We start from the raw sequence: 26,562 nt of genomic DNA, 5'->3' as shown, positions 1-26,562 counted from the left end.
ATTGTCCAACATATGAATGAATAATGTATATGTTGAAAATAGGGCACATGTATGTATATTATGTGCGTCATGTGCACTTCTGCATGCATGTCATACATGCAATTAATTTAAGTAATAAAACTGCCACCTAATGCACTGTTTCAACGCTTCTACGTGGCTGTATAGAATTTCAGCGCATTAATTATATCATAATTTCACTTTAAGTACCATCTTCATATTTATCGTTTTTGGGATGATATCGTTTTGGTGCGTATGTTAATAGTATATATGATTATTGGTTAATGAATGTGTATTGGCCATAAATAGCGAGATTCAGTATATACAGCTGAATTATATAGTGTGGGGTTTTTTTCTATAATGGATTAACTTAAATCCGTTCTTTTATTTTTAAACCAACTGAATTTTAAAATCCTTCAGATCTTGACGTGCACACGTTTCTCCTAAAAAATGATTAGTAGTGCATGCATGTTCTTTGATGTATAAAATTGTGTTAACTCAATTAAACACCAAAAAGCTGATGAATAGATGTAAGAACATGCACTACAACTCTGAAAGATACACCGTAGATCTACGTGAACGTAGTTACCGAACTATATTATCTATATTTACTATATATGTGTATTTGAATTTACTAAATAGATATTTTTATCCACCGAGTATTTTACACCAAATTGTTAAAAAATTGATTAAATGCACATGAAAAAAAAGAACCATATAGAGTGCCAGTTATAAATCATCTTATCATCGTGAATTTTTTTTTCCCTTTTTGGGGGGTGGGGTGGGGGAGGGGTCGTTTCTTGTTTATTTTTCATACTTTTGAGGATGTTGTTGACTTTGTGTAGGTGATTTTGTTATGATGAAACTTGAGCTACATTGATAGCACGGACTGCGCGGACTGAAGTCAGATTTCAACGCTCTCTGGTAATTAAATTTCACATAATAAAAAAAGAATGGACATTTCCTTTTTATATAAGGTGGCAGGCAATAATACGGATAAATTGTAAGATATCTGTAAATATTAATCATAAAAAAAAAATTCTTTGGTGTTTTATACTGGCTATATGAAGGTAGCGATTATTGCAGGAAAATAAACATTTTTAGTCCATGCAACCACGCGAGTTCTGTATTTTTTCTGCAATGTCCACTGCTTTCATATCGGTTTAAAACCAAAAAAAGTACTCTTTTAAAACCGACTGTGTGTGACCCAACGTAGTATATTTCAAAACTTAACATTCTAATTTGGCTATGGTAACATACATTTTATATCAGTTTTATATATTTACACATTTTATAGCTGTCCATTCGTTTCAAAGCTGTCTTTCATCATTCTATATTTGAGGTTTGATAGTTGTTAACAGAAAACAAAATATAGATCAGCAAGTTTAGCGGTGGAAGCTAAAATAGACAGTACAAAGTGTATATATAAACAGACAGCCGCAGTTATCAATAGAACCTTTGAAGCTGGTTTCAAATAGGAGACCAACTCACACATTCATACATGCGGCACGTGTAATGCCAGAATATTTAAATTCACAACTTGTACCTATTGTAGGTATATGATACAATATCGGACAACGTTCCAGTTCAGCTAGGCCACGTTTTTTTCTTCAGGCAAACTAGGGGACTGTCAGGCGCCTGTCTACTCCCTGATAAACCCATCACAGTGATTGATCTCTTTTGGTCAGTTTCGCTTTGGAGATCCTCGGTGTCAAGGTGTGTGCAAATCTAATATGCATTTTCACCAGGAACAAAGCGTGTCGAATTATCACATTTATGATGAACAGTTCATGACCAATATGTGGAAACAGGCCGACACAGGAGCCGGGGAAAAATCTCCAGAAAAATGTACAGCAGCATGTTTGGAATTATTCCATGTGTATTATTAGTAAGTACATTTATAAATGATCTTGTTAAACATGTCTTAATATTGAGAATGAAGAACAAACTAGATCTGGATGTTCGGGTGTTTTTTGTTCCGGTTTCAAAATCAAATTGATTTCCTTTTTTAAGGGCGTTGATTTTACTTTACCTATTATTAATGTTCATTATCTTTATTTTTTGGTGATTTTCATATTGTATCTTAAAATTAGTAATGATTAAATAAACTAAAAAAAAAGATGTATACTAAATGTTATTAATTCTCTCTAAATAAATAATATTTATTTATTTTATCTATTTTATATCTATTAAATATTTAATCGATTCATTTATTTTAAAAATGTTCCTGATCAGAAATATGTTCCACAAATTGACATACACGTGCGTGAATTGATTAAATTAAAACACTGTATATACAATTCCATCCAAAATGTTTTCAGCCATATTGACAATGAATACGACAGATGTCGATTGCGTTTGTAATTTGATTTTGAATTAGGTCAAATTAATATGAAATAACGTAAGAGAGTTTATCTCATTATTTTCTCATCCTGATTTTTATTCATCTAGCCTGATTTTGATTTTTGTTTGCCTTAAATTTAATTTATTTTAAAAGCAGTCATAGTGTTCAAATGCAATAAAACATACGGTATTTTAACCTAGATCTATATTATATTTTAGACAGTTGCTTATTTGAGTGGTGATTCATTTTGTGGTCATGGGTCACTAAACACATTGGATAAACAATTATTAAGGATATTACAACATTATCCTAATGGTATCCCTCCGGCGATTAGTGAGCGCTTACAAAAAGTCATAGAATCAAGAGTTCAACCTTCGAACACGAATGCCACGGATATAACAAAATTAGAGACCAAAAACCGCAATCAAGTTATCAGCAACAACACCCTGAGCATAAGGACAGCTGCAAAACTTCCAAATGGATCACCTTCAGGAAAGAGAAGGAATAAAGTGCCTGACAATATTACACAGGCGAGTAGCAAAAATAGGAAAGATGCTCCAAGCGAAAACAGAAATGTTACAAAGGCCCTTGTTGTTAATATTAGCAGCGCCAAAAATGAGAATAAAATCAATGTCGTAAACAACGCTTCGAAGAGGAATGCTACACCTTTCACAAACAAAACTAAAACGCATATCCAAGGAGAAAACAAGGAAATTCATGAAACGAATGCCATTAATGTTATTATCAACACAAGCGAAAACAGGAATGTTACAAAGGCCCTTGCTGTTAATATTAGCAGTGCAAAGAATGACAATAAAATCAATGTTGTTAACAACACATCGAAAGGCAATTTTACACAGTTAAGAAAAAAATCTAAAACTCATATTCAAGGAGAAAACAAGGATATTCATGTTACGAATGCCATTAATGTGAATATCAACAGTACGGAGACTGTCAACAAAGTTAATAGCAGCAACTTGAAAATAAAGGCCACAACTACAAGAAACCCAATGACCACTTATACAAACCACAACAGCTTAAAAAATGTTTCGAGAAAGGATGGCACGAACAAAACTGATCATTTAGTTGAAAATTCTAAAAGGACCATCATTAACAACATTACAAAAACCTCAGACAATTACGCATTGAAAGAAGGACACATAAAAAGCAAGCCTATTTCTGTTGGCCGTAAACATCATAATACTGACACAAATGCTACCGCTAATCGTGTTATTCAACAAAAACTTCCAGCCACGCGACAAGAAATCGACGCCAAGAAAATCACAAAGGAGACAGGTAAAACCAGATCCATAACACCTAACCACATATCAAAGAAAACCAAGTCCGAAATATCGAACCACAAATCAAAGAAAACAAAATCAGAGATATTTAACCATAAAGCTAAGGCCACAGTACTGCAACCGCAGACGAAAATAGAAAAGAACTACGCAAAAACCAGAAGGTCAAATATAGGAGTGCGGCCTGATTTAAGAAAGATTAAAATAAGAAACGGTTTATCATTGAAAGCCCATCATCCAAAGACGACAAAGCACCACCAATCGCCTAAAGAGCCACGAAAGCATATCAATATACACCCTAAAACAACTGGACACGCTTACAAGCCTAAATATAAGACAACAAATCCAGGAAAAGGGACACAAAGTCAACATTTGAAGTTTAATCGAAACTCTCACTCAAATCCGTTCTCCAATCTACACTCGCCACTACCAGAAACGAATGTGAGGCACGTAAAGACTAGACAAGAAGAAATGTCAACTAAAATATTTTCTTTTAGTTCACCAAGAACTATTCATCAAAATGTGCCCCAGTTACCACAAAAAATTGTAAATCCCTTCTTAACCCGCAATACCAAGAAAAAGTTTTCCTTAACGCCACCAGAGAACCAATTAAATCCTTCCCGAAATTCTAGAATCACGAATACACAAAAACACTCTGCTACCAAAACTCCAAATTCATGGAAAAGACCTGTTCCTGAAATTCAAATGATGTGGGAAAACAAACCCATTAAAAATGGACAAGTTGCACCTCCTACGAACTCTTTAAATGACCAACGGAACCCATCGGGTTTCCCATCCAATCATTATTATTACGACAGCATTAACTTTCAAGACACCTTTCAAATTGATGGACCGTACCCGCAATCTAATCCAACACAATCAGGTGGTTCACCTCCGATGTGGAAGCAACAGTCGCAACAAAATAAATGGGCGTCTTCTAATAAAAACAATCAAATGCAATTCCAAAACCAACAGAACAACGAGCGATTAAAAATCAGCTTTCAAGGGTCTAACACTTTTGATAAATCCAATGCACCAATGGAACCATTTCAGAATTACCCGGGACAATACATCAATAACAATGCAAGATCATTCGGTAACCATAATGCACCCTCGGTTTCGATGACAGATGTCACTCCTGGACCATGGTCGACGAACCAAGAATCCATGAATTTTAAAGCAAAAACACAATCTGCACCATTTTCTCCACAACAAAGCGTCGTATACTCTAAATTTAAGGATAACTCCCCTCAACAAGGCGCAACTAAAAACAACCAACATAGCTCAAATACCATTAATGGGAAGTTATCTAAGTCAGGTCGCCCCAGCGTTGTCTATTCGAACTTTGAAACAAATTCTAAGTCTAACTCTTGGAATACAATGAATCAACATTCTCAGAATAACCAAGGTCCTAATTTTCCTGGAGGATCGGGCAATAATTTATACACAACCACCATTTCTCCATATTTGTATCCTTCGCCCTCGCCATCAATGTTTGCACCACCAAACAGACAGGGAAAGGAGTCGCTGTCATATGTACCAACATTTACGCAAGATACATTGAAAGGAAAACAAAACCTAGCCGGTTGGAATGCGTTTACTACAACACCAGCGTATAAAAAACAGAACTCGGTTATATATACTAAAACTCCACAAAATCCACAGATGAATAAAAAGAATTCTTTTACAGACATAACCATTGCTCCCAATTATTTATTTCACCAGGAACAAACATCACAATACCCAATTTTAAAAAGTAATTCCTTTTTTCAAGGAAACCAGATGACAAACAACGTACATAGCAATCAAGGGATCGGAAAGATTTTGCCATGGTCTTCTACAATATCACCTATTTCACCGACGACACCTAGTACCCTGTTTACACAACAAGGAACTTTGTCCACAAAAAGCCCCGACCAGTGGGTTATGGCATATTCAAAAGACCTTTATTCAATGGATAAAAATTCTCACATAATACAAACTACAATACCTCCTATCATTGCACCACTAAACCAAAGACAACAGTATCCACCTCAACAGCACCATCAATCAAATTTCAATGGCTTTGAACAACAACCAAGGAATAATTTCCAACAAAAACAATTTGCAGAGCCATTTCAGGCGCAACTCAATCAAAATTTTCAACAGCAACAGAACACACAAATACAAGTTAGTAAACAGCCACAACAAACGCATTTTTATCAAAACGGTGAAAATATGCCGATAACACCAATAACAGACCAACAGCAACAACAGCCAGTCTATGGTATGCAAAATAACAAAATCAACAACCCCCAAGCAAGTCAATTTATATCATCCGGTCAACAGCAAACCCAAAACCAACACTTCACAAGAGATCAGAACCAGCAGCAGTTAATTATACCACAAAATAACCAACAGGGGGTTCAAGTGCAAAATGTGAACTATTTAGCACACGACCAAAACCCGAATTTAAATCAACAACAACAATTTAATCCCCAGCAGCAAAGTGAAAATACACAGATAATTAATCAAAATCAACAACAAAATCAACAGCTACAGCAGAATTTACAACTTAATGTACAAAACAAAGAACAGCAATGGACTAATCAAAATAAAAACAACCATCAATATCAAAATCAACAAAATTCAGCTCAAGGACAGTCTTATCCAAATCAACAAGCAAACGGATATAAACCAAATCAACCGTTCAACGTGCAAAATCAACAAGTAAACGGACAAATCAAATATCAAAATGCAAACGATCAATATTCAAATCAACCAGTAAACGGACCTTACTCCAATCAGCGAGCAAACGGACCCAACACAAATCAACAAGCAAACGGACCTAACTCCAATCAGCGAGCAAACGGACCCAACACAAATCAACAAGCAAACGGACCTTACTCCAATCAGCGAGCAAACGGACCCAACACAAATCAACAAGCAAACGGACCTTACTCCAATCAGCGAGCAAACGGACCCAACACAAATCAACAAGCAAACGGACCTTACTCCAATCAGCGAGCAAACGGACCCAACACAAATCAACAAGCAAACGGACCTAACTCCAATCAACCAGCAAACAGACAATACTCAAATCAACAAGCAAACGATCCATACTCAAATCAGTATGCAAATGGACCATACCCAAATCAACATGCAAATGGGCCAAACTCAAAACCAGCAAACGGACCACACTCGAGTCAGCAAACAAACGGACCATACCCAGATCAACGTGCAAATGGGAAGTATTTAGATCAACAACCAAATAGACCTAATTCAAATCAACCAGCAAACGGACCATACTCAAATCAACCACCGAACGGCCCATACCAAAATCAGCAAGCAAACGGACCATATCCAAACCAACCCACAAATGGATCAAACTCAAAACAACAAGCATTAGAGCCTAACTATAACCAACCAGCAAGCGGACAATACTCAAATCCACAAGCAAAGGGACCATACCCAAAACAACAAGCAAATGTGCCAAACTCAAACCAACAAGCAAACGGAGCAAACTCTAATCAACCAGCAAACGGGCCATACCCAAATCAACGAGCAAACGGGCCTAACTATAACCAACAAGCAAACGGGCCATACCCAAACCAACAAACAAACGGAGCAAACTCAAATCAACCAGTAAACGGGCCATATTCAAATCAACAAGCAAACGGACCATACCCTAATCAACAAGCAAATGTGCCAAAATCAAACCAACAAGCAAACGGAGCAAACTCAAATCAACCAGCAAACGGGCCATACCCAAATCAACAAGCCATGAAACCAAACCAAAACCAACAAGCCAATGGTCCAACATCAAACCAACAAGTAAATGAACCAAACCAAAATCAACAAATAAACTCACAAAACACAAATCAACAAGGAAACAGATCAATCACAACTCAACAAACCAAAGGGCAAAACTCTGATCAAAAAGCAAACGGGCCAAATCCAAATCAACCAGCAAATGGACCATACTCAAATCAACAAGCAAACGGACCAAACTTAAATCAACAAGCAAACAGACCAAACCTATATCAACCAGCAAATGGACCATACTCAAATCAACAAGCAAACGGACCAAACTTAAATCAACAAGCAAACAGACCAAACCTATATCAACAAGCAAACGGACAAAACTTTAATCAACAGGCCAACGGAATATTACCAAATCAACAAGCCAACGGATCATACCCAAATCAATATGCCAACGGCCCATACCAGAAACAACAAACAAACGGAGCTTACCCAAATCAACCAGGAAACGGACAAAACGCAAATCAACAATTATTTGGACCATACCAAAATCAACAAACAAATGCTCGATATCCAAATCAACAGCCGAACGGACAGAATTCGTTTAAGCAACCAACCGGACCATATCGAAATCAACTACCTAACGGACCATTCGGCCAGCAACCAAACGCGTTTGGCAATCAAAATCAACAACAAAACTCTCCTAACAACCAAATACAGCCAAGACAACCTTTACAGCAGCAACGATTTCCGCTACAGCAAAGACCTCAGTATCAACAGCCACAAAAGAACGGCAACAACAACAGAAACATGAAAATCTTCACGGTTAATCAAAATAAAAGACGCCAACGGCAATTGAGAATCCCTGCACCGGCTTACGTAAGTTGTACCCTGATACTTTATTTCAAATGATAATATCATGATTTATTTATGTGTGATCGCACGGTTGTTCCATGATAATTTCTTGATGTCAAAGAAATATTATTAATATTTTATGTTTCTCCTTTTAAACATATCTATAACTAACGTATTACGAATTCTTAGTAAATCTGTTTTATGCAAAATGACAAAGTACAATCTTACCTGTTTTCATAAAGTTGACCTTTGGTGTTTATTACCCGGACGGGTCAACAACAGAGGAAGAGCACCAGCTAGCTGGGAAACATGTGCACACCATCACGAGATACAATGCAGACAAAGTGGACCACATTTCAGACTATTTGACCATGGATCACACATGGGTAAACTAGATCATTGTAATCTTTTTGAATCGCCATTATGGTGCTTTTTAGAGTATCTTTCCATATTTACATATAAACCATAATGATGTTTTTTATTAATACAACTTATTTTTTAAATATACGTATAAATACAAATCATTCTTTAGAAACTATGGTTAATATTTTTCCTAAAAATACAAATCGTTGCAGAACACCTTAGGCTTGGTGTCACAAGGAAATAACCAAGACACGTGCTATGTTGGAAAGCTACAAAATGACATCATGAAATCTTATGAAATTATCGTGAACAAGACAAGGTTCTCAGATGTAAGTCATTTTGTCTATCTTAATTGTAAAATAGACAAGATTCTTTCATGTATCCGATTATTTTTCCTTTATCTTTAAACAAGACACATTTCTCAGAAGTAAGCCATTTTGTTTATTGCCTGTATCGTGAAAAAGACAATGCACTGTGATGTATCATGCTTGTCTATTTGATGTATGATCTTAACAAAACAATTTTTTACATCCATCTAATGATAACTCATGATTTTTAAGAATATAGCACGAGATAGTAAGTAAGCATTCTTATAATTGTATTTTGATTTCATCTCTATGAAGATTCCGTTTATCGAAGCAAACGACAAAGACATTTTGTACAATAATGTGAGACCAATCGACTACAATCAGGCGGTCAATGAAGTGGGTCAGTTCGTGGCCGACTCCTGTGGACACAGAGCCAACATATTCCTGGTGACAAGATCCCGCCACAGGCGTAAGTGCTTCAGTCAGAAATCAAAATGAAGACAACACATTGCAAGTTTAACAATTCAGATATGTCTATTGTCATCGGTTGTTGTGAACAGCTTGTGTAAATAATTGTAAGTGAAAAGCGCTTAACTTAAAAAATCATTTTACGAAGACATTTACTATCAACAATAAATAGATTTTTACGATCGCAAATCAACAAACTTTTTCTACAGAGTTTATGGCCGGAAGAACAGTTATTCCACCCACAGCATGCGCATATGGGCCTCCCCAACACAGCATGAAAAAGACTTTGGTTAAATGTTATAATGGATCTTGTCAAGGAAATTTTAAATGCAACGTCGAATATGACGTTTGTTGTCCTAAACGTAAGTCCTAATGAAGTTTTTTTACTAAATATGGAATCCATATAATAAATGTATTTATATTACTCACACATTTTTTTTTTATTTCTTACGTCTTTTTTTTTCAAGGACCTAATGGGATAAAATGTCGGAAGATGTCAATTGGGAACTTTTGTGTGATTCATCCTCAGTATGGTTATTATGCTGGATGAAAAGTTGTTGCTCTTAATGGTGTCCACAACGGCTGTCTCATAACATCCGATGTTCCAGAAAAAAAGTCCCTTATGTCTTCAAGGAGCGGGTTGCCGTGTAAGGCAACGTAGTAATGTTACGTGTGTGCCAAAGTCCGAGCGAACTTGTGAGAATCTTTTACTACTTTGTGTATATAAATCTACAACATGACTTTAATGTTCTGTGAATGTGTTGTGTTGTATAGGAATATTAATAAAAAAGGTTGTCATTATGTGATGTTAGTGCATTTGTTTTGTGAGGTTTATTTTTTTACACAATGTACAGAAATCTACTTAGAGAGAACAAGATTAAAGAACACATTTCTTCATATATAACATGTAAATTTAAGGCATCTGGAGCAAAAGACTCTCAACTTCCGATTAAGAGGTCTGTGAAGCTGTTTGATGGTTACTTCCAGTTAACAGGTCTATACAACATTTTCAAAAACTCCTCGTTGTCAAATTTCGTCACCAATCTCACATTATTGGGTCTCTTTAACATCCTTCCCCAGTCGACGACCATCATCCCGTAAGTATATTCACCTTTGACCTCAACTGTTGCGTAAACTTCTTTGAACTCTGTGACAACTGCTGATTCGTTTATGACGACAGCCATGGCAAATTCGTCACAAGGGACATACTTCTCCCAGTCCATGTCTGTCCTTAATTTTTGGAAAAGTTTTTCTTCTATGCGTCTCAAGAAATCGTTAACCTTTGATTTTGTCTCTCGAAGCTTGTCATATTCTTTCTGAGATAAAAAAAAAGAGCAATTATGGGAAAGAAATTTTATTTCATACTTTACGCAATTTCATTTTTCTGTTCTTTTATTTACTTTTTGTACATGTATTTTAAAAAATGATCGGGGACAAAATAATTAAAGAAAAACAACTGATTGTCAAAATAATTAACTTGGGAATGATTATTGCATTGTCTACAGTACTTAAATCAAGTGACTGCATTAATTACCCAGGTGAGGGCGTTTTCGTAACAGGGGTCCATCCCAATCACTGTTATAGGACCCTCTAGTTGTGTCAGAACTATTTTTGCGGCCTCGGGATCGGAGAAGAAATTGAACTCACTACACACAGTCATATTTCCTTTCCCTGGAATTCAGATTATTTGAGAACATCTTAGATACTAGTAAATACTCGTAGTAGTAACTTTCTGGCTCAAGTGAGTATATAAAACGTATTCATATACATAAGTAGTCCATAGGCGTCGGGATCGGGGGGGGGGCATTTTTGCAAAGTCATACATAACCATGACCAAAAACCTTATTTTTTTTTTTTTTTCTTATTTCTTTTTTTTTTGCTTGTCAAGATTTCTGATAAGTCTAGCCCTACCCCCCCCCCCCCCCCTACACACACACACTTTCAATTTGCTTCCGACGCCAATGTAGGCTGAATATTTTAATAAACATCCCCATCACCATCCCTCCACACACGCACAATCACAAAGTTCAACAGCAAGCATCAGTATCACTTGCTCTATATCACTATAAATGGTATATACCAGTATAAGGCAAAGCTTATGAAAAACTCAAGTATACATATAGTTCTGCGAATGAAAAAAACATGTCGAATCGAATATTACAAATTCTACTCGAAGTTTTGAGCATGCACTGTTAAAAAAACAAGTTCGGCTTTAAGTGGAATTTTATCACCCACACTGTTCTGTACTTGTAATTCTATACCCGGAAATAGACAAACATTGGATGTTTGTTGCGTTATTCATGATAAGGGATTTCCCAGGCCACAGTTACTGTTTCGGTTGATTATGGCGTGGCTCGAACTGTTGAAGCCGTGGACACTTTTTCTATTTATTTCTCAACTAACAGGTATATATGTTGATATCTTTATATTTATAACGCTTTGTTTATATTGATTGACTGAATAATTAATAGATGATTTCAACAGTGTACTTTTGTTTCATCAAACATAAACCCTGGTATGTTAGGAGAGACATACCGGTATGCAATTATGAAGCAGGAGTGAATTATGATTTAACACATATAAATAATACTTAAATATATGTATATGTGTCTATCAATTATCAAAATTTATTTTAAATCAACTACTCATTCATTGATATAGGCCTACCGATAATTGAAAATCGTTAATTAGAAAAAGACAAGCCTGTAATTTATAGTCAAAAAGTATATTTATATTAACACTAAAAAATAATAAACATCATAAAAAAGTAATGAGGATTCTTTATACATTATGGAATCTAACATCTGCCTACACATGTACATGTAGTGTACTTTCATTTTGAACCAATGCGAATGGAACAATACCGTTATTTAGAATACGTTTCCACGTACAGAGACCCATGCACTAAATGCAAATTACCTCTCCGAAAGAGCCATGCTGACTCCTGACCGTGGCTTTAGACGATGCCCTCATCCTCACAATGTACGAGATCCCAGGTCCTCTCGTGGCCGAGTGGACTCAGGGCCATGGCATTGTAAGGATGAAGGGATAAGTCCTTATACCATTTTCCTTTACAGCTATTTAGATTTTTTATTATAAACATTTATTGTCATGTACAAAATTTCGTTATCAAGTGTTAGAATCTTTATATTTGTTCCGGAAGTAAAATTCGTGTGATTTGATTCACTAATAACTATATTTCATTGTCATATTTCATTGGAGGGAGATACAGGCTACAGTGTCCTCTCGACTTGATCATCCATATACATTGTACATGTGTATTTTATCGTTTCTAGATTCTTGCTCTGATGATTCATGGCGTCTCATCAACAACGACTGTTTCAAAATCATGGACAGTCCAAGGCTTTTTGGTAACGCGTCCGTGCTTTGTTTGGAAACAGGGGGAGTACTCCTGTCCTACAAAAACCGGCAAGTACTAAGTGACCTCGATATCACCTCTCCCACGTGGCTAGAAAACTCACAGGAAATGGACAATATTACCTACGGATTACACCCTTCCCTGAAGCACAAAAATTTAACAAATGGCCAAAGATGTCCGAGCTTTTCCCCGAATTCCACTTTGATAACCTTCGACTGTGATGCTTTGTCTACAGTAGTTTGTCAGTTAAAACACTCGAACACTGAAAGAGGCAAAGGTCAGTTTGGCTGCTTTAGCCATATTGAAATTAAAATTAGATTTCATTTCTATTAATATAAAGTCATTTAATTGTCTCATTATTTCATTTTCAGGAATCCATCTGAAGTTGTTGGTTGCCATAGTGATATCAGGAGTCATATTTACCATTTTCCTTGCTCTTATAGTATATAGTGCAAAACGTCGTCTTGACGACGTAGATGGACGAGAGCCCAATACGGTAGTTTATGGAAAATACAAACATTTACATCAAACAGAAGTAGAGAAATGTAAAACTTTTACAGACAATGCAATTGTACTGAAAGACATGCCTACACCTGTGAATGGTGAACAGAGCAATGGTGTACCAGTTGAAGAGAGTGTTCGAATAAAACACGGGAAGTATGTTCAGTTTTCAGTGCCATCTACAGAATCTGAGCAAGCTACGTTTAATACGTAGAAATGCCATTCATCAGAAAATATTGTTATGTGAGTGTGGTACATGTATTTTTGTTAACCTTCCTTCAAGAGTTGCAGCTTTTATTTATATAAGGAGATTATTTTATACAGCTATTCTTTATGGTCATTAAAATCATCTCATCTCACATAATTTGTGTTGTCTTACCGTAGTAATTACCGCCCATTATAACACAGTGTTGTAGATTCTTTCCGAGGGAGGGGTCCTGTCTTAGTGCTGTGGCTACATTGGTTAACGGTCCCAAACACACCAGCGTCAAACTACCTAACGAGAAAGCAACACAATTTCAATCAGATCTACCTACAGAGGATGGATGTTAAATGTTACATTGTTGGATATCGAAACAATATAATTACAAAAATGAGACCTTTTTCTGAAATAACCGGGTTTATAAAACCCCTGTGTCTTCTTACAAGAGAAAATGAGTTATTACAATTTGTTGTTTAGTTCCTGTTTTTCGTCGTTGAAAATCTAATTAAAGGATTGTTTTGATGAACATTATTGATTAATATGTTCACAAAAAACCTTGATGTTCTCGACAAAGACGGACTATTGCGTTCGATGCCGTTTCTGCTTTGATGAGAGATTCGTCGACTGGTTCCAGATCCGGCGAATCCCCCAGTCCGTCCCGGCCGTGGTAGGGGTTGTCGTCGTGGGGTCGGTCGATGTCCAGTAAACTTTTATCGCTTCCGACATAGATAGGAATCTTTGTTTTCAGAATAAATATATTCGTAAGATATCGCATCTTCGCTAGCCAAAGGGTTGTGATCCGCATCGCTCGTCACGAACGTGATGAGCGGTGCGGAAGACGTGAATTAGATCAGGTTTATCTTACTAAATCAAAGTGAATTTATAAACCTTAGTATATTTGTTTACTTAAGATTTGAAAATAAAATTAAAGAATAAAAAGAAGATCCTAACACATGAAAGAAGTGTACATTATGTCTTTTTGCTGGGTGTTCGATTATAAAAACTTAAAAATATATCGATCAAACAAAGTTCCCGAGAAATAAAGTCCTAAATTTAACAGTAAGGCATCAATAAACAATTTTTAAATAACTTTTTTCTAAATATTTAAAAAAAAAAGTCAAATGAATTAGAAACGAGAAATTATTTTTTTTTAAACAGGTCCTTACAAATTGTCAGTATGTTTGAATATGATAGCATGTAAGAGTGTACCAGTAGATCCACATGCTTGAATGTGATAGTATGTCCAGATGGTAGAGTAGGATAGTATGTCTACATGCTTAAAGCAATATGAGCTGTATTTTTTAGAATTTTATTTTGCTCCAAAAACCTGCTAGTATAATAAGTCTGCCTGTAACTTAAACTTTTATGATAAAAAAGATTAGAACAAATCATTAATATTTGTCAGGAGAAATATTTCAGTTATAAGGAATATATAGCAGATCAATTTTTGTACAGGACGACAATTATTCAATTTTGCTCCAATTAAGGCTCCTTAATGGCTTTCCCTTTTGAATCAGAGCTAACAGAAATTTAAAAACCATGATATTTTTCTCATTTTAGTAGAAAATAACATTTTCTTAAAAAAAAATTCAACACGAAAATTGCAGCTCATATTGCTTTAAGTGAAAGTGTGATAGTATGAGTTGTAGTATTTCCACATATTACGATGTGATAGTATGTCAACATATATTAAAGGGTAATAGTATGTTCACATATTGCAGTGCAATAGTAAGTCCATCAATTATACAGTGTTAATGATATCCACAAACTTTAAAAACTATTGGATTCTACTTACATCTAACCGGTCTGCCACACGGAGTATGCGCAGTACGTTGACTGACACTTGTTTAGGGAGGACATTTCCTTGGACGACGGTGATCGCTATCACATTGACTTCCGGTGAGCAGAGGGCCAAAAACAGCGCCTGGGCATCGTCAATTCCAGCATCGCAGTCAATTAAGATGGACTTGGACATTCTATTCTAAATGTCAAAGAAGTCAAGAGATTCACAAGAGTATATAATTCTGTTCCTTTCTGTGGTCAATTCACTGAACAAATTTGGGCTTTAACCCGTAAACGTACCGGAGTTTTGTGAAATATCTTATGTTATGTTATGCAGAACGTTTAACACTTATGACCCGGCGTCGCTTTCCTTTACGACCTCGTTACACTTTAACAGATGTTTTAGAAAAAATCTGATAACCAATTTTAGGTCACGGATGTTGGCATGAATTACTCAAACTCAAAACTGTATTAAATATATATTATTCAGACAAATATGTTTAGGTTTATATTTGTATCTATAAAGATCTATCGTAAATAATCAAAATTAATGTGTGTTAAAAGAAACACACCTACCCTTGATTCTTTGGGCATGCGCATATGTTCTCACGCAGATGAACTACCTTGAACATAATGTCCAAGAATATCTGAACTTACCTTATAATTTATTTTATTATATGATTGATTAATCCCTAGCTCTGTTAATGGGGTCACATAGGCGTCTGAATCCAACTATCTGGTAAAAAACCCAGAACATTATATTCACCTTCTAGTGACATAGGAGGTCAATAGCTTATGACATTTGATTTTCTCGACATTGGACTAAAATTAGATCGTCCCAATAAATGAGGTCTGCCCAGTGGCCCGAATGTTCATTAAATCGAAGTTCCAGTAGTTTGAAGGTTCATTTATTCGCTCAAAAACATTTCAAACATATTGTACATGAGGACAAAAATAACATATAAAATATTCATATAAATTGGTCAGAGGTAAACATATATAAATATAAGGGTTATATATGGGCAGCGGAAAGGGCAAAAAATACATTTTTACAAAATCAACGATAAACTAAATTCAGCAATCTAAAATAATATTATCAATGACCATGAGTGCAAAACCAACAGTCTTCTCTGCAAAATAAATGTGCATAAAATCATTCAAAGATATCTAAATACAAATCAAACAAAAAAGTAAAACCAACAGACATAAATGTAAAACGAACATACATCAACATGAAACAAGCGGACGCACAAATAAACGCCAGGTGCGTAAAAAATCGTGTATGTTTAAGAATAAGAATAGCAAGGGTATTGAATGGATATAACCATGCAAAAAGTTTAACGATGAATATTTTACACGCCATATTTAAAGTACCTAATAAGTGCGAAACAAATTCATATTGAAACAAAACCTAATGGACTTATTCAATGAGTTTTACTTATTGATAACGTTTATATACCTGTATCTCCGGTAGGGGGTTGTAGTGCTTTATCAATCACTTGGAAATAAAAAATAAGTAGGGTTTAGGATTTTTTTTTATCAAAATGTTTGCTGTAAAATTTATAATTTATGATAACCGGAAATGCACAAACAGAATGACATACAGACGAACAAACGGATGGAGCTAAATTTATGTTCTCAATTAAGAGTAAAAGCGGGGGATAATATATAACATGGAAACAAAACGAATCCTAAAGAATCTGCATGAACTCAAGTCGAATGAATATATAGAATTTAAAAGAAAGTGAAAAAGAAACGAATAAACAAGAGGCCCATGGGCCACATCGCTCACCTGAGGAATAATTGGTATGATAAAGTCAGCTTAATGGAGGCATAATGCAAACTATCTGGACAATGTACAATAATACATGTAGATCCTGTATAAATAAAATCCATCCCCCCCCGGATATTCTTATGTTTAAAATCATTAGTCCCTTTTCTAACAGGATGATTTTATAGTCATATCACATGTTGAGTATAGCAGTTCTCAAAAAGATCCTTAACAATTGTTTATATATGGGATATAAAGCTACATCAAACTCTGAACCTTCTTGTGAGGCCGAAGAAATGTCCTGGAGCCAAAGTCTTAACAATTATAAAGAATCATCTGGCTGATTAGTTTCTGAGAAGAAGATTTTTAAAGATTTACTCTATATATTCCTATATAAAACTTCGACCCTCCATTGTGCCCCACCCTACCCCCGGGGATCACGATTTTCACAACTTTGAATCTATACTACCTGAGAATGCTTCCACACAAGTTTCAGCTTTCCTGGCTGATTAGTTTCTGAGAAGAAGATTTTTAAAGATTTACTCTATATATTTCTATGTAAAACTTCGACCCCCCCCCCCCATTGTGGCCCCACCCTACATCCAGGGGTCATGATTTTCACAACTTTGAATCTACACTACCTGAAGATGCTTCCACACAAGTTTCAGCTTTCCTGACTTTCTTGTTCTTAAGGAGGTTTTTGAAAATTTCTCAAAATTTTTCATTAATTTCTAATTATCTCCCCTTGAAAACGGGTGTGACCCTTTATACTCACAACTTTGAATCCCCTTTGCCTAAGGATGATTTGTGCCAAGTTTGGTTGAAATTGGCCCAGTAGTTCTTGAGAAGATGTTGAAAATGTGAAAAGTTAACGGACAGACGGACGACAGACAAAATGTGATCAGAATAGCTCACTTGAGCTTTCAGCTCAGGTGAGCTAAAAACCAAAGGGCCAAATAATTATATACTATGTGAACTGTCAATTTCTTTTTGGATGTATAGTAGTTAGACTGGAATATAGTGAGCTAAAAACGAATAAAAAATGTACGAATATAATATACGTACATCGATTCCAGAGGTAACGTGGTAATTTGTTTCATTTAAAGTAGAAAATACAGATTTTAAAGGAAGATACAATTTTAAAAGGGGGGGGGGGGGGCAAAACATAGTTTTACATGTACTTTGAGACTTTAAGTTTTTGGTATTATTAAACAAATTAATTTAATATTAACGTACTGCATGGTTTAATTTGAATCATTTTGTAAGCTACTTTTTTGAATTTGCTTAATAGAATTCTTACTTGAAAAACTGCTGCATGGAATGAATTCCGACCGGCGATGTGAATAATGTACTTCGATCCGAGGGTGATTCATCGAGAGAAAACCCCCAGAATGATATATATTCCATCATGACGTTAACGATAAAGTACCTTTACAACCGATAAGCTTATAGTTAGGATAAAAACAATCAACATACAATGATAAATGTATCTAAACTAAACTGTACGTAATATTGACAGAGAAAATAATCAACAACAGTCATATATGGTTCATCATGAATCCGCGCTTGTCCATAAATTATTTTCAGTGTGGTAAAAAAAAAATTAGATTTCACAAATAGGCCCCCCCCCTATATATAACTACATAACTGCCTGTGATATTAAAAAAATTGACAACAAAGGTACGATTTCATTGTCGTTTATTGTTTGCGCCTTTTTTTCTTCAAAAATAAAATTGAAACAGGTAAAAAAATGTATTCTTTGGGGTAAAAAGTCATACCAAGAGCAAAATGTAAACATCCGGTGAAATAAGCACGGTGCGAGTTTCCTTCCATGATCTTGACGACCACCTCACATTTATGTTAATTAGGAAAGCATATAATCGTTTATAACTAAATTAGGCACCGATGCAAAAGCTAAAACGATTTATCCAGGGTTAACTCCAATAATCCGAGGTTATCCAACCCTCAATAAACAAGAGGCCACATGTCCGGTACAAAGACCGGCATGTTTGTTGTTGCTCGCCAGATCAGGCGGACTTTGGACTTTGCAAAAGAAAGCATGACAGTGCTGAAGTGTGGTGCGTTTTTCGCCCTTGGGTGTTTTCTGTCGTACTACCTGGGTCTGTCGTGCACCGTGACCACCCTTGTCGTATTCGGGGTGTACCTTGCAACGGGGGGATGGCGATTTACCTGGGTCGTTATAAACACCCTCCCTAGAGACTTGAAGTAAGTGTTATTAAACTGAAAGCTTAACTATAACTTGATTTATGTAGTAGTACATGAATTTTGCAGGCAGATTGATCCCTAGGAGTTAAATTACAGCAAATTTCAACTATGTTTTTAGGATGATAGCAATTTAATTACTGAATAAAAATCCTCTGCTGTTGAAGATGATACATTTATATGATATTATTATATTTGCTGATTTGCAGTATACTAGAATTTTATTATGCAAAGACAGATATTAGGTTTTAATTAAGTGAACAAATGTTAGCCATACAAAAAAATGAGTATCATGCCATCATATGTTTATATATGTTTCTGATAGTCGATTTCCGTCGCGTGTGTTTAAATACCCCCAATATGTTGTGATTTTTAAATTACTTACAACACTGGACTTATAGAATCTCCTTTTGTCTCTTAACATCAATACCACACAAGTTATATTATGCTGCTTGAAAAATATGGTAAAAATATTTGTGTCTTCTGCTCACTTTTATGGAAAATGCACTTTTGTATGACATCTTTAAATTACCCTTTATAAGTCTAATTATAGGTAACTATTTATAAATTTTTAGGTATTCTTGTGTCAAGGATAATAATTGTTACATTTCAGTTTTTTGTGATATTTAAAAATCACTTTAAGGCTACACCAATATAATTTCTTGTTTGTCAAACCCTGCGTGCATCCAGGAAATTCTGCACTTTTGCTATAATTCTATTTCCGCTTTATTTTTTCGTATTTTTAATAGTTTTAATATATAAATCAGATACAGGTAGAAAAATAAAATCGTCTGCACAATTTTTTTTACATACCGCCGCAAAATTTTGCATATAATACAAACAAAAATAATTTTATTATTTAATCGTGCGTCCGCTCCTTCCTTTTTTCATTGGATGTCCGACGAACAAGAAATTATATTGGTGTGGCCTAAAACAGGGCAAAATATTTATGGTTTTTGAAATCCATTACTGCAGCCGTTGCCCACAATGAAATTCGCATCATAACTTTATTGTGTGATATCACATAAAATTAAGAATATAATTAAATAATTTCCTCTTTAAGAAACTATTGGAAAATGTGTCAGTTTTAATAATTTTCAATGAATCATAATATCAGAGACATAACATGTTCACTTTCATTGGTCAAATGCTGCATCAAGTTTACCAGTATTTGTACATAAAAACTGCTTTTGATGACAACAGTTACTTTGCTTTGCTTTAGTATCAGCTTTTTTCAATGCTATGTCAAAGGTTAATCAAAGTACTGAAGTACTGAAAGCCGGGCTCTTTTTGGTGTGTCTTTATGCATATTGTGTAGTAAAGACTGAAAATCTCTCTCTCTCTCTCTCTCTCTCTCTCTCTCTCTCTCTCTCTCTCTCTCTCTCTCTCTCTCATGCTTTTAATGTTGGCAAAGCATCAGAGAGCGACCAAATTTTGTAAGCGGCTATAAACAAAAAATAAGTCTGTCTAGTAGAAGTTAAAAAGTTCAACAGTTGCTGCCTTGAATTTTGCAACAAGCATTATATATTTAATCCCCATTTCTTCATCATGCAGCAAAGTAGTTCATGGAAATTCATGCGCATTGTATGTGTCCAAAATGCATAGTAATGTTTTAAAAACACGTTATTAATAAGAAAACTAAAAAAGATGGACAATTCATTCGAAATTAAAAAAAAGAAACAAAATGCCAACTCTTTTGACAAAACGTGGCTCTTTGTGTAACTATTTGGTATAGCGGAAGCTTTACCTTGATGCTGTTTGGTTTTTTGTTTATTTGTGCTATATATAGTAACATTGGCGATTTGCCTGCCTATAGCCAGGACTCTGCTTTCAGCAGAGCCCGGCTAAAAATTATATGGTTTCAACATTTTTGAATAAAGATTCAGTCATTAGAGCCAGAGTTTAGTGTTAGACTATCGGAAACCCATGACACCAGGATATATGCTTACTGACTATCACCATAAATACCCAACAGAGTTAAAAGGTTACAATTAAGGTTGGCAACACATTTGGTTGGTTTATCTTTTTTAAAATCATTAATTCTTTGTTTTGTTTTGTTAAGTGCCTATGATATGTTCCAATTATTCCTTAATAGTAAATTTTGTTCTCCTTTTACAGGGCTCTGCAAGTTTTGATAAAACTCAAACTTCAAACAAAGAAATACATTGCCAATGAAACCACAATAGCTGATTTGTTCTCAAAGACAGCTGCCAAGTACCCAAATAAAGACTGCATATTGTTCGAGAAGCAAAAATGGACATACAGAGATGTGGAGATTTATGTGAATCGTGTCGCCAACTATTTTCAAGAGGAAGGCTACCAAAAGGGAGATGTGGTGGCATTGCTGATGGAGAATCGACCTGAATACGTATGTTTCTGGCTGGGTCTGTCCAAAATAGGAGCTGTAGCGGCTCTAATCAACTATAACCTCAGGAATCAGCCACTAGCTCACTCTGTCAAAGCGGCCGAGTCCAAAGGCATTGTGTTCGCAGGAGATATGTCACTTGGTAAATATAATACGACCAAATGTTGACAAGAACAGTAAAAGGTTGAATAAAGTAGTTCATGAACTATGAATTTTCTTGACTACTTGTTTTAAATTTTTTTTAAGCTTTGGAAGAAATAATGCCAAGTTTGTCCAGAGATTTAAAGCTTTATTGTATTGGAAGTATGGCTAGTTCAGGAATTTCACCTATTTATATGGATCCAATTCTACAAAAGAGTCCAGACTTCCCTCCTAGAAAAGTCAGGGTAAAGTTTACAGGTAAGGAAATGCTATAAAAAGCTATTTTACAAATTGGATTATATGTTAATAAAAAGGGGGGATAACTCTAGATCTGGATCTATAGTTGAAATTTCAACATACTGGGTGCAATAACTTGGTACAAACATTGCATTAAATTAAAAAATACCATTATATTTTTTAATGATGGTGAAATTTACCTGATGTTTGCCCTTATGTTTCAGGGAATATAAACAATGTAAAAAATATTTAATACCAGGTACACTAAAAATACATCTGAATAGATTCTGCAGATAATCTATTTCTCAATATCCAAATTGTCATTTGATTTTAAATTTTTTTTTTTTCAGATAAGCTTTTTTATGTATTTACATCTGGAACAACAGGTCTTCCAAAGGCAGCTATTATAAGCCATTCTAGGTCAGTCAAAAATATATTAAAACGATTTTGCAAACATTTTAATTTTAATAAAAATTCAAGTCCAATTTATGCACATGTGTATCTTAATTTACATTTTAAAGACAAAAGTTCCCTAAATCATATTTTTGATACCCTTTCAATTAAATTTTAAAAACTTAAGATTTTATCACTGTGTATTTCTTACAGTGGTATAGTTGTATTGATTTTCCCCCTTTCTATCTCTGTACAACACTCAGACTAACTAAGAGCCTATGTTTCCTGTTATGTAGTACATGTATCTTGCTTCAAATTGCATGTAAATGCCTGAAAGGTACAGAGTTCTACTTTTGTATAAAAAGATGAAATCACACAAGGAAATAAATGTTAAAAATTTTAAACCTCCTTTTCCACAAAACTTTTTATAGATTATGCATGTATTTGACGTAATTTGAAGATATGAGAGAGAGAGAGAGAGAGAGAGAGAGAGAGAGAGAGAGTGCATCAATTTCATAAACTTTTTTTTAGTATTGCACAATAATAAATCCTGTTTACTTAGCATATATGGCTGTTCATTTCCATTTTAAGCCTTTGCTCCACTGGCACTTGGTGTCAGATATGGTTAACCCTAACTGTTCTACCCATTTACATAACCTTGTCAGAACCATTATAAATCATTATACTTTTATATTAAATATTGAAATCTGATTGGTTTAGATGCAGTTGATAACCCTTTCTATTACCCTCAGCATTAGCAACACACTTAGAAACGGGTAACACAATGAATTGTTACATGCGCGTAAATTATGCGCGTAGTTAGGGAGGATAGCAAAGTGGAGGTTGACAATGGTTTCCTCGGGGTGTCAATTTCAACTGTTACCCTCCCAAACAGACACTATTTATATTATATAAATAATGATGAGATTGTAGAGTTAAAAAAACTATATACATGTAGTAAGCCACCCTCCTTATATGATCTCTTTTATTAAAAGCTGTGTTTCAGTCATAGTCATTAATTCTTAACCAAATTTACAATGTGTTTTATTCTGTAACAGGTTCAACTACATGACAGTGGCCGTGAACCAGTTCATGAACCTCACTGAAGAGGATGTACTCTATGATTGTCTGCCCCTGTACCACACAGCTGGGGGAGTGGTTGGGGTTGGTCAGATGATCATAGCGGGGACAACCCTGGTAATTAAGAAGAAGTTTTCAGCCAGTCGATTCTGGGATGACTGTATTGAGTACAAGTGCACTGTAAGTACATGTACATGCTACTTATTTGAAAAACGTTAACCAGTATTCCCCCTTTAAGAAGGTGACATTATTTCTTTGATCATATCAGCTTGTGGAGATTTAATTGACGTTATGTTGTCCCACTATTAGTCTTAGGTTTTTACAGTAACAGCTGAATGTCATACACTATTACCGATAAATTGCACATTGCCATTTTATAACTCATATAGATTGTTAATGTCAAATTTCACCAGTTTTATGAATGTACCCATGTCAAATATTTTCGTTCATATATCTTTGGAAAGGTAACAAACCGATGTGTTTGAAATTCTTGGTACATGTATTACTTTTTACAAATGGCTGTTATTTTGTAGGCTGGTCAGTACATCGGAGAAATCTGTCGATACCTCCTGGCCCAGCCCGTCAAACCAGCTGAGACCCAGCATAAGGTCAGGGTCATGTTTGGGAACGGCCTGAAACCTCAGATATGGGCGGAATTCCAGAAGAGATTCGGAGTGGCACAGATGGGAGAATTCTACGGAGCCACAGAGGGAAACTGTAACACTAGTAAGTCCCCCTAAGTCCCAAATTGTTGGAATATGTCATATTCATATCCATTCATTAACTGTTCATAATGAATTATTGCATATTTCAATTATTCAGTTATCTTTTATTTCATATGTGGCAATAAGGGCTATAAAGAATATTTCACAATCAATATTTTTTTTATTTTAGTTAATCCTGACAACAGGGTTGGAGCCGTGGGTTTCACAACAATGATTGCGCCCGCTTTATACCCCATTACACTGATCAAAATTGATGAGAGAACAGGAGAGCATATAAGAGACCGGAACGGTGTGTGTATCAGGGCCAAACCAGGTGAGGCTAGTAAATTAACTTGTCTATAAACGGATGTAAATATTCCAGACCTGTATTAAATGTTTGTATGTGTAGGAATGGAGCTTATCACATGTGAACTTATTTTCATTAAGTCAGGACCTTTATGAATACTATTAAACTGGACATGCAGAAAGCTACGTAAACAATTTTACTTTTAATATTTTGACCCATGTACATTACTGTCAATATTTTAAAAGATATTGAAAATTGTCAAAGCTGATTTTTTTTTCAATCTGGAAGGTGAGCCTGGAGAACTGGTGGGTAAAATTGTAAAAGGCGATGCCCTGCGAGAATTTGACGGCTATGTCAATAAACAGGCAACTGATAAGAAAGTGTGCTCTGATGTTTTCAGAAAGGGAGACCAAGCTTTTCTAACAGGTGAAAATTCATTACAATCTGTGCCAAGTGGACTTTGCTGTTGAAATTTAGCAATACTTTTGAAATAAAAGGTTAAAACATGCTTTGCATCTATTTGTACTATCTGTACTTTGATTCTCTTGTAGGTGACATACTGATGATGGACGAATTTGGATACTTTTATTTCCGTGACAGAACGGGGGATACGTTCCGCTGGAAGGGAGAGAATGTCTCGACCAATGAGGTGGAGGCTGTTATAAGCAACATCATCAAACTAAATGACGCTGTGGTGTATGGAGTAGAAATCCCAGGTAACCAAGAAAAAGTTGTTATTATTTCTCTCTGTATTTTTTTTATGTAGATGAAAAGTTCATTTTGGGGTTATTTTATACTTAATTATTATTATTAATATTGAATAATAATCAACGATTGAAATTAAAGATTCATATATGATAGGACATTGGGGAAAAATAGTGTACTGTCCAAACATTAGTCAAAGTCATAAACATTATTTTTTAATTAATTTATTTTCAATGATGAAATAGGACTTGAAGGAAGAGCTGGAATGGCAACCATAGTGGATGAAACTAACTCCTTAGATCTGGACCACCTCCACTCGGCTCTACAAAAGTCACTACCTGCTTATGCGAAACCTCTTTTCATTAGAATAAAAAAATCTGTAGATACAACAGGTATGCTTTTCTTCAGACCAAATTTCATGATTTAGAATCTCCAAGATTTTACTGTTAACCGTTTAGATTGATAATAGGTATTGCAAATTCAAAAATAAAAAAATGTGTCATATGAAGAAAAAAACAAGGTGTACTTTTTGAATTATTATTCTTTTTATCTGCAAATAAAAGTACTGGTATCGGAAGTATATATATTTTTCATTGTTTTCTTGGTTTTTTTTTCAGGCACCTTTAAATTGAAAAAAGTAGATTTGCGGAAAGAAGGCTTCGATCCCAGCATCGTAAAAGACCCTCTATATTGTTTGATCTCTGGAAAATACCAACCAATCACAGAACAAGTGTATAATGATATATGCAGCGGAAAAATTCGACTATAAACTGGTTGAAAGGTTTATTTATTGAGAGACTGGCACAAGTTATGTTTATGAATAAAAGATACTCAGAAAGGGCAGATACTGTGTACATGTTCTTTATTTTCTGTCAATTATGGACGTGACAGTATGTAACATTATATTAGACATCAAAATAATGTGAATTTGAAAGATGATATTCTGACAAATATTTCCTGAAAATCAGAATCGTGAATATTTATTGTTTTGGGTTGTACTGACTAGGGAATGGAATGTGATACATAAAGGTTCTCCTCTTTTTAACCTGACCATTCCTTGTTTTTATTCCAAAAGCTGGTTAAATGTGTCCAAATGGAATTGTACATCCATGTATTTCAAGTTTGCATGTATTAAATCATGACTATGAATTGATTTGGCAGCAGGCTAAAGCCTATATGAACTTGTCTATTTAATGTCTGAAATCAAATTACATGTATGACAAAACCATTGGATTTATTGATTGTTGTTGAAAATTCATTGATCTTTTAATTGTTACATCTGTAAATGAAAAATCAAATAAATTATTCAATGCCAGAATTTTTGCTTTAGAATTTTAATTTGAAGTTAAATTAAAGCCAATATCCAATATAAATGACTAATTTTGTCCTGTTATAAAT

The 26,562-nt window shown here is 34.9% G+C and overlaps 3 protein-coding genes across 9 annotated transcripts; 2 read left to right on the top strand and 1 right to left on the bottom strand.

Annotated features, from left to right (window-relative positions):
- The first annotated feature begins 1,579 nt into the window (after nt 1-1,579).
- On the top strand, nt 1,580-10,178 carry LOC128192549 (uncharacterized protein DDB_G0283357-like). The gene is made up of 7 exons (XM_052865318.1): nt 1,580-1,885; nt 2,560-8,259; nt 8,478-8,621; nt 8,811-8,927; nt 9,222-9,375; nt 9,584-9,736; nt 9,842-10,178. The coding sequence occupies exons 1-7, from the start codon at nt 1,844-1,846 to the stop codon at nt 9,922-9,924; spliced, it is 6,393 nt and encodes a 2,130-aa protein (XP_052721278.1). The 5' UTR covers nt 1,580-1,843; the 3' UTR covers nt 9,925-10,178.
- On the bottom strand, nt 10,167-18,923 carry LOC128192553 (uncharacterized). Of its 6 annotated transcripts, none has more exons than XM_052865329.1 (7): nt 18,788-18,923; nt 18,310-18,438; nt 15,252-15,437; nt 14,012-14,192; nt 13,634-13,750; nt 10,909-11,045; nt 10,167-10,690 (listed from the first exon to the last, which is right to left on the bottom strand). In XM_052865329.1, exons 3-7 carry the CDS (start codon nt 15,429-15,431, stop codon nt 10,352-10,354), a joined length of 954 nt encoding a protein of 317 aa, XP_052721289.1. In that variant the 5' UTR covers nt 15,432-15,437; nt 18,310-18,438; nt 18,788-18,923; the 3' UTR covers nt 10,167-10,351. The 6 variants fall into 6 exon arrangements, with proteins under 6 accessions (XP_052721289.1, XP_052721290.1, XP_052721291.1 ...); XM_052865330.1 differs by lacking the exon at nt 18,788-18,923 and adding an exon at nt 16,698-16,736 and having other exon boundaries at nt 18,310-18,746; XM_052865331.1 differs by lacking the exon at nt 18,310-18,438 and having other exon boundaries at nt 18,788-18,915.
- LOC128192550 (long-chain fatty acid transport protein 4-like) lies at nt 11,578-26,482 on the top strand. Of its 2 annotated transcripts, XM_052865319.1 has the most exons (13): nt 11,578-11,779; nt 12,671-13,030; nt 13,125-13,410; nt 21,351-21,739; nt 21,844-21,996; nt 22,326-22,395; nt 23,427-23,628; nt 23,982-24,174; nt 24,343-24,486; nt 24,748-24,885; nt 25,011-25,175; nt 25,410-25,556; nt 25,782-26,482. In XM_052865319.1, the coding sequence occupies exons 1-13, from the start codon at nt 11,719-11,721 to the stop codon at nt 25,931-25,933; spliced, it is 2,460 nt and encodes an 819-aa protein (XP_052721279.1). In that variant the 5' UTR covers nt 11,578-11,718; the 3' UTR covers nt 25,934-26,482. The 2 variants fall into 2 exon arrangements, with proteins under 2 accessions (XP_052721279.1, XP_052721280.1); XM_052865320.1 differs by lacking the exons at nt 11,578-11,779; nt 12,671-13,030; nt 13,125-13,410 and adding an exon at nt 18,982-19,235.
- Nucleotides 26,483-26,562: the final 80 nt, after the last annotated feature.

Source organism: Crassostrea angulata, chromosome 7, assembly GCF_025612915.1.
Source record: "Crassostrea angulata isolate pt1a10 chromosome 7, ASM2561291v2, whole genome shotgun sequence".
NCBI classification, from domain to species: Eukaryota; Metazoa; Mollusca; class Bivalvia; order Ostreida; family Ostreidae; genus Magallana; species Magallana angulata.
This window is presented reverse-complemented; position numbering and strand designations above follow the sequence as displayed.

Excerpts from the sequence above, each read along its gene's own strand:
- LOC128192549 (XM_052865318.1), top strand. The coding sequence starts at position 1,844 with ATGTACAGCAGCATGTTTGGAATTATTCCATGTGTATTATTA. Across the intron at positions 8,622-8,810 it reads TGACCATGGATCACACATGG|AACACCTTAGGCTTGGTGTC; the intron begins GTAAACTAGATC and ends AAATCGTTGCAG. Across the intron at positions 9,737-9,841 it reads TGACGTTTGTTGTCCTAAAC|GACCTAATGGGATAAAATGT; the intron begins GTAAGTCCTAAT and ends TTTTTTTTCAAG.
- LOC128192553 (XM_052865327.1), bottom strand. The coding sequence starts at position 15,838 with ATGCGCATGCCCAAAGAATCAAGG. Across the intron at positions 14,193-15,251 it reads GTGTGGCAGACCGGTTAGAT|ATTCCTATCTATGTCGGAAG; the intron begins GTAAGTAGAATC and ends CTGAAAACAAAG. Across the intron at positions 10,691-10,908 it reads ACGAAAACGCCCTCACCTGG|AAAGAATATGACAAGCTTCG; the intron begins GTAATTAATGCA and ends TTTTTATCTCAG.
- LOC128192550 (XM_052865319.1), top strand. The coding sequence starts at position 11,719 with ATGGCGTGGCTCGAACTGTTGAAGCCGTGGACACTTTTTCTATTTATT. Across the intron at positions 21,997-22,325 it reads AGTCAGGGTAAAGTTTACAG|ATAAGCTTTTTTATGTATTT; the intron begins GTAAGGAAATGC and ends TTTTTTTTTCAG. Across the intron at positions 25,176-25,409 it reads GTATGGAGTAGAAATCCCAG|GACTTGAAGGAAGAGCTGGA; the intron begins GTAACCAAGAAA and ends ATGATGAAATAG.